General features: G+C 33.4%; 1 protein-coding gene across 1 annotated transcript; it reads right to left on the reverse strand.

The window, feature by feature from the left end:
• Positions 1-6,661: 6,661 nt before the first annotated feature.
• LOC125847129 (uncharacterized) lies at positions 6,662-7,390 on the reverse strand. Its single transcript, XM_049526822.1, has one exon. The coding sequence runs from the start codon at positions 7,388-7,390 to the stop codon at positions 6,662-6,664; it is 729 nt and encodes a 242-aa protein (XP_049382779.1).
• Positions 7,391-8,168: the final 778 nt, after the last annotated feature.

An 8,168-nucleotide genomic window follows, 5' to 3' on the forward strand; every position in this document is an offset into this window, starting at 1 on the left:
ATATATATATATATATATATATATATATATATATATATATAAGGCAATAAGACACATGAGATATATAAAGCTTTTGAAACATTGTAAACAACTTAGTTTATTAATGATTGAAGCAATAACAACTCAACTTTATTTATATAAAAGTAGTATAACTTTTAGTGGGAGATTCTTTAACCGACAACCACCACTATGAGCTCTAGTGGTGGTACAACGTTTTACCTCACGTTGCCCAAGGACCATTCTATACCTTGCCATGATATAGGACCTTACTTTTGCTTAGTGGATCCGCTAGCCTAATCTTACGTGATCATATAAAAAGAATGATACGTCAAGTCCCATGTTGGCGCATGGTTCTTATGGAGAGTTGAGTTAATATGAACTCGTGTCCCCAATTTTGTGCTCAATACTACTCCCAAAAATGCTTTGGCTCATAAGTGTTTTTGAACACATCTTTCTTTAATTGAGATAATTGCTCAAAACTTAGCCAAAAAGGCTCTTTTGGAAAACATGGTTCCCTTCTCACTCAAAGGTAAAAACATTTACAAACCTTTTTGGGAATACTTAGTTCCCTAGTAGCTTTTGAGAAAAGGACTCAACTTTATGTTCTTGACTTAACTTGAAACTCGAGACTCTTTACTCAACTTGGAACTCTACACTCTTGCTTGACTTTGAAACTTGAAACGAAGTTAAAACGTTCAATAACGACTCTTGAAAAGATTGGAGGACTTGCTTGGACTTACTACTTAACTTTACTTGACTTGACTCTAACTTCACTTTGACTTCAATCCTAACTTGCCTCGGATTGAACTATGGATTCAAGGTGTATGATCACACGTATTTAAATGGGTTCGGGATGTTTAGAAATACTTTGGAGTGTTGGAAACAACTAGGAAACATAGGTACAATACCTAGGAACATGCATGAGAAAGTGTGGAAAGAAAGGGAGAACATGGTGTCTTTAGCGCTCTGCAAGGCGCGGAGCGCCAGCCCTCGAACCTCAGAAGGCACCTGCTGGCGCTCTGAGAGGTGCGCCACCCCAAGGGCTGGACTTCAGAGTCCCCTTTGGGGCGCGCTGACAGGCGCGACGCGCTAGCCCCTTCCCCAGAAAACTCGACTTTTCTCCCTCTTTTCTCCAACTCTAAACCTTCTAAACTCCAAGGTTTCCAGCCCCAAACACTTAGCATCATCAAAACCCTTTATATACAACAGATTACAACTCAAAACCAACCGGAAACATGTCCCAAATCACAAGGGACTTCAACAACACAATCAATAATAACAACAACACAACCAATAACTTCAACACACAACTAATCCTTTTTCTCAATAATAAAATGAGTTTGGTGTGTGGGGGAAAGGATCAACCCAACGCTAAGAACTCACATACCTTGATAGGGATCACCCCCGATGAAAATCCACGATGATCTTGACGAATCTTTGCTTGATCTTCCCTTTCTCCTCTTCTTCTCCTTTTATTCTCTTCTTCTCTTTACTCAAGCCCTAGCTTTCTCTCTTTTAAAATGGGATAAAAATGATCCAAAATCAGCCTAACACACAAGATAACCTCAAAAGAAAAACTAGGGAAAAGACCAAAATGCCCTCAAAATTTTCGAACAGATCCCCTGCCAACTGCCCAACTTTCAAAGGGAATAACTCGCTCATACGAACTCGGAATTGAGCAAACTCGGCGGGGTTGGAAAGATCATTCCAAGGGCTTTCCAAAAATAACTGGAACTACTCCTAACTCATCCTGAGCTAGGAGTTATGACTGCTCAAAGTTGGCCAAAACTCACTGATTTCCACACTTAGCCAAATTTTCCAGATTTTGAATTCCTTCCAAAAATGACTATTTCCGATTTTTAAGCCTCTTCATAGCTATTTCAAATTGTCGGAGGTTACAGTATGTGGACCCTTAAATGACTTGTTTAAACTTATTTAATTGAATAAATTTTAATAATATAGTTTGTTATTAGTTAATCATTCTCCCTTTTAAATTATATTAGCTATGGTCTATATTTAAGCGTCATATTCTAGTAGGTGCAATATAGATCATTTTTGGATCATGATATCAATTGTATATACCTTATTACTGTTGAAGTGTAGATGCCGTTGTTACAATATAAACCAAGTACATGAACAAGTATCGACTGTCTTAATTATCTATATATTTTGACCAACAATGACAATATTCAATTATCCAAATTTTACAACGGTAACAAAGTACAAATTGCTACTTTTTCAACGGTAACATTTGCCTTTTTAGTGTATAAAAAGAAGGATTCATGAACTCCTCCATCTTATTCTATTTTAAAATACTTAAACATCTCTTTTAATTATGTCTCAAGCATCTCAAACATCCAATGCAAAAAAGTCTTACGTTTGTCGTTGTGGTAATTCAGCTATGTTGAGGACTTCACACACCGATGCAAATTCAGGTCGACAATTCTTTAACTGTGCAATTGATGCATGCTCTTTTTTAAAGTGGCTTGAAAATGATTCATCAACGAGCAGCCCATCAAAATTGAGTTCGACACTCGAGATATCAAATTTTCAAGGCATACCAAATTTCAAATATTAGAAAGGCTTCGAAACTCCGAAGAAAATAGGAATTTGCTATTGACTTTATTCAAAGAAGCCGAAGAGCAGAGGGATCACTTTAAAGGATTGCTAAAAGACACCAAAATAGATAGGGATCAACTAAAACAAAGGTTGATATTGGCTGAAGAAAAAGAGAAAGGCCTAAAATAATATTGTATGGTCTGTTGTTAGTGATTGCTTTTTGGAAATGTGTAAAAGAGATGCAGTAGTGCAATCTTATATCTTTTACTCATGTGGTATTACATTCTATTAATAAAATGAAGTCTTTCTTTTATGGTAAGGCAATGCATTATATATACAATTTAAAGTCGATAACTGGCAACAATATCCATCAAAACAAAAATAACATTTACATAATCCAACTGTCTTAAAAAGCACTTAAAAAACCAACTACTTCAACAACCAATTGTCTTAATATTCAACCACAAAAAAATAATTATCTAAACAATCAGCTGTCTTAATAGTCGACCACCAAAAACCAACTGTTTAAAAAACCAATTGTCTTAGTCATCAACCACCAAAAATCAACCATTTCAAAAATCAATGTCTTAAAACCCACTTCAAAATAATTTGTCTTAAAAAATCAATATATTACTCATCACCATTGAGCTCTATAACAATACCTATCACGTCCACTTCTTTTTCTTCTTCTACCTACTTCTCCTCTTCTTTTTCTTCTTCTTCCTGCTTCTCCTCTTTTTTTTCTTCCTCCTGCTTTTCTTCTTCTTTTTCTTGATCTTCTTCCTGTTTCTCCACTTCTTTTTCTTCTTCTTCTCTTTGATCTCCTCTTCTTTGTTTTCTTCTTTTTCTTCCATCTTCTCCTCCTCTTGTTTCTTCTCTTCTAGCTTCTCTTCTTTTTCCTCCATCTTCGCCTCCTATTGTTCTTTATCTCCTTCCTTCATGTCTTCTACAACTTCATTAACTTCTTCTCCAAAGTACTCATCAACTGCAACAAGATCTTCATCGACTATTGCTAATGGAAGGATTTTATTAACATCAACTGCAACACCATCTTTATCAATTGTTGGTGCTGTATAGTCTTCGTTAACTGCTGAAGATCAGTGGATTAAAATTCGTACAAATAAATTATTTTACACAAATAGTATATAAATTAGTCTACCTTCATTTTTCTTGTTCTTTTGAGCTCTCCTCAATTTCTCATCTCGTATAAAAGCAACAACTTCCATCATTGATAGTTCAAGGGATGTAACACGCTCACACAAATTATCATATTTATTTTTTTGTCCACTCGAAACAGAATACTCACAAGGTTGTTTGGAATTGTTCTCACAAAATATTTCATCCTCCTCGTTCTCTACTGCAGAAGTGAGAACAATGACACCTTTCAAATTGTCCTTTAAGGCATCAATGATTGTGTCCTTCACTTCGTCCGTATATGACTTTAATGTTGCCATATAATTTTGTTTTATCTCACGGATATTAGGTATGAGGTATGGATACACAACCTACAAAAAAATATATATAAATAGTATAAGACCTTCACTAATTTACAAATATTGCTAGATAATAATAAATAAGTTTATACCTCTGTACTTCTCCCTTTGTACTTAAATGGATCACCTTCGATAATATTATCGCTCTTTGTCGTGTGCCATCTAAGTAAACGGGGAATGGGCAAAGGAGAATCCAAGGACTTCTTTGCATACTTTTCAAGATGAGAAAAAGTCTCATATATCCAAACCTGAAATTAATAAAATAATAAATAAATAAACAGAGACTATGAAATACTATATAAATATATAAGAGTTTATTATAAATCAAGTACATAATTGATAATAAGTACCAGAAATGCCCATGGAAAGCCATATAGAGCATATAATGCATTCCCTCTTTCATTGTACACTTCATTCTGCTACTTCAAATACTTTACTGTTAAATTGAAACACTCTTTCCCCAAGGGATAACTCTTGAAAAAAATCTAAATCATCGACCATCTCAATGTGGTTGGAATCCACAATCTTAGATCGATCGTGGGCAAGCAACATCGAGTGGATGAACCAAACTAAGGAGCACTTCAACTTCTGTTCCTTATTCAATTTGGTACCCTTAATCAAACTCAGCAATGATATTCTTATTCTTGGTCACTTTATAATAAAATCTCTCACCTTTCTGAAACACTGTCATTTTTGCATCACGGGGGTATGCTGAGCAATTCAGCCCCGTAATCAATGCAAACTCTTTTAAGCCAAAACAAGCAGGCTTATCATTCACACAGAACCACATCTCATGCAATTTTTTTTAAAATCATTTTTGACACATCGCAACAACATATAATGGACCATCTGTCCATTGAACTTGTAATATTCTGGAATATGCCTTAAATGTCCAAAACAAGTACCTTTAAAGTCATTATAATTTTTTTCTTTAACTAAAACATTTCTAAAATCACGATAAAGAGTCATTTTTGCTCTCACAAAAATTTTCGCTGGAAAAGATCCTAACTCATCCATCCATGTAGTTAGATTATAGGACTTACCAGAGATTTCTCTTGCACAAATTGGCAAGAATAGGGGATCATCATCCTCATCTCCAGTATCTCAGCTATCTCTATTACTCTCTTCATCTCCACTGTTAATTAAATCTTCACTAGATTCAACATCATCAGTAGCCTGGGCACTATTGTCCTCATAGTTGTCGATCTCAGCCATTGTATCAGAACTCGAGTTAGACTTAGGTTCTTCAACTATATTTTTTTTTTTGAAGATCTTGAAACTTCTTCAGCCTTTCTTTTCTTGTTTGTAGAAGGCTTAGGAACAGATCCTTTAACAATACCGCCTCTAGTTTTAGCCATACTGTATTATATACAAAAACATAATGTTCATATCAAAATATCGACCACTAGTTTATTAATACAAACAGAGTAATGCTAAAAAAAATATGAAAAAAAGTACCAGTTCCAACAAAACTCGACAATGCCATTGACATAAACACCATTAAAATCGACCAAAATACAGTAAAAACATTCAAATCGATAGGCCAGATAAACATAAAAAAATCAAAAAATTCGATAAACATAAAAAATAAAAAATTTCTATGCATTATCCAAAGCAAAACGTCAGTAATGATTCCGAATAAAAAGCATGAACTAAAACAGGTGAGATTTTCAGAACTTTAAGCAAACATCTAAACTTCGCTACACTATCGGAATAAAAAGAATCAAATAAGCTAAAAGTTATTGAAAACACGATTAAACTTACTGCAGACGAAGAAGATTGAAAAAGGTCCAACTGAACTTGGGAATAAGATTGAAAAAGCTTCAACTGAACTTGGGAAGAAGATTGATAAAAAATAGACAAACTCCACTTCGTTTTTCAGGAATGATTATAGGATCTCTTTTTTCTTTATATTTTCAATAATGGAAGATGGAAGACTTGTGTTGGAGAATGATCAGTTTTATGAAGGTTGATGATTTCGGTAAAACAGGTTGATGGAAGACAAAGCGTTCTCTGATAACGTGTTTTGAGGTTTCCTCGGAAAATTTTTACCCTATTTTATTAAATAATTTTTATATTCTTGGAGATTGTAATATAATTATTTGGAGGGATGCATTTATTTAATGTTGAAGTGTTGGGATGAAAATGATATTTTATATACTTATTTTTTTATCCCAAGTTCTTAAAGTGATGAAAAGGCCCATGACCCCACAATCCAATCCCACTTTTTCACTTTTTCTAGCCCTAACCACCTTACAAATTAAATCAAAAAGAAATTAAGTGGCTATTGCGCAAATTAAGTTTTGAGAGTGTCATTCCAATTAATCTCAGGTTATTGTAGGTAGTTTTGGTATGTGAAACCGAGAACAAACTAATGTAACTTTTCAAATCAAAATATCAAAACAATATTTTTTCATGAATATCCCATTGATTAATAAAACAGGAAAAATAACTAAGAATTTTATGATACTGCATAACAAAGAAATTTCAAGAAATCATGTAAATATTGTTTTCTAGCGCTATCTTTACATCTTTTTATCTCAAAACAAGATTTGCGTAAGTGCTCTTCAATAATGGGCACAACACACTATAGTAAAAGGTACTAAAATTTAATTGTCTTCCTCCACGGGCATCTCAAAGCGACAAATAGGGCAATAATGGCTTGTCTCTAACCACTTGGTGATACACTCTCCATGAAACATATGAGAACAAGGCATGCTAACTATATCATCATCATCTCCTTCCTTCTTCACAAGCTCTTCTAGACACACCATACATTCATCGCCTTTGGTATTTTTTGCATCAATCTCCATCTTCTTTAATAACGATTGCATAGATGACTCACTAGCTGGCACCATACCATACTGTGATGATAAATCTTCGCCTGGAAACGAAATCCTTTCCTCAATAACATGATCACGGGATATCAATTTTACATCCACAGATAACTCCAACACTCCGCAATAACCCTTGTTAGACTCAACAATATTACGCACCTGACTCATTATATTTCCCACTAAAGAGTCACGCATATCTTGAAACTCTAATTTCCAATTTCCAAACAGTTGTGAAATTGTAAAGTAAAAATTGTCGTAGGACAAGATAACTGAAGAGGTGAGAAAGACATGTTTCAATATTGTTTCCTCTCTTACTCCTGTACGATAAAGCTGTGGTACTTGTTCTAAATTATTTGAATACCAAATATCATGTCGAATGCGCAAAGAAGAGCTAATGTTTAAAAGGGGTAAATTAGAAGAAGATGGATCATGAGAAGATTGTTTTTCGGAAAGTTGGTTAACATCGCACGAATAACCAAACAAGTAACTACGATGACTCATACTGAAAAGACTATTATGAAAATATGTTGGGTGCTTCATGGTTAATTGATTTATAGAGAGTAAGAAATCCTTGACCAACTATAATATGGATTGGATTAATGTAATTTGTTATGAAAAAGACTTTCCGTTTCCAAAATGGAAATATTAACATACGCTAATTATGGTTGGAAGGAGTTAACAGTATCTTATCAACCAATGAAAACACTTTAAAATATTACTTTAATTTTGCTTATATAAATTAATTACATAATATTTCCTTAATTACATAATGTTTATAGTACTTTGAAAATCAATTTAGGTAATAGACTGACGATCAATTAGTTAGGGTTCTTTTAAGAAGTTAGTTACTAAAATAATTTCCTGTAAAGGAACCCCCTCTTTTTTCTCGTCTCTTCTATTTTATTTAGCATTCAAATTTTAATACAATATTTTAACAAATCAGATGTGTATCCATAATTCTAGATTCACACATTTTAATATTCAAATATACACTTAAATTGAAATGTCTTAATCTTAATAATGTAAGATCATTGTAAGTTAACGAACCATTATTAATTTCTTTTATTTTAATCTTATATAATTGGTTTGTCATTTAACGATATGATCTTTGAGACGAAAGTACCTTCTCATAAAAGGAGTAAATAGGTAAAATTTAATACTTGATCGCATGCTCCTAAGAAATATATTATATATACATATATATCAGAACAATTTTTTCCTTTTCATGATAGTACATTGATCAAAAAACATTAAAATAACTAAGAGTTTTATGATACTA

Source organism: Solanum stenotomum, chromosome 12, assembly GCF_019186545.1.
Source record: "Solanum stenotomum isolate F172 chromosome 12, ASM1918654v1, whole genome shotgun sequence".
In the NCBI taxonomy this organism is placed as follows: domain Eukaryota; kingdom Viridiplantae; phylum Streptophyta; class Magnoliopsida; order Solanales; family Solanaceae; genus Solanum; species Solanum stenotomum.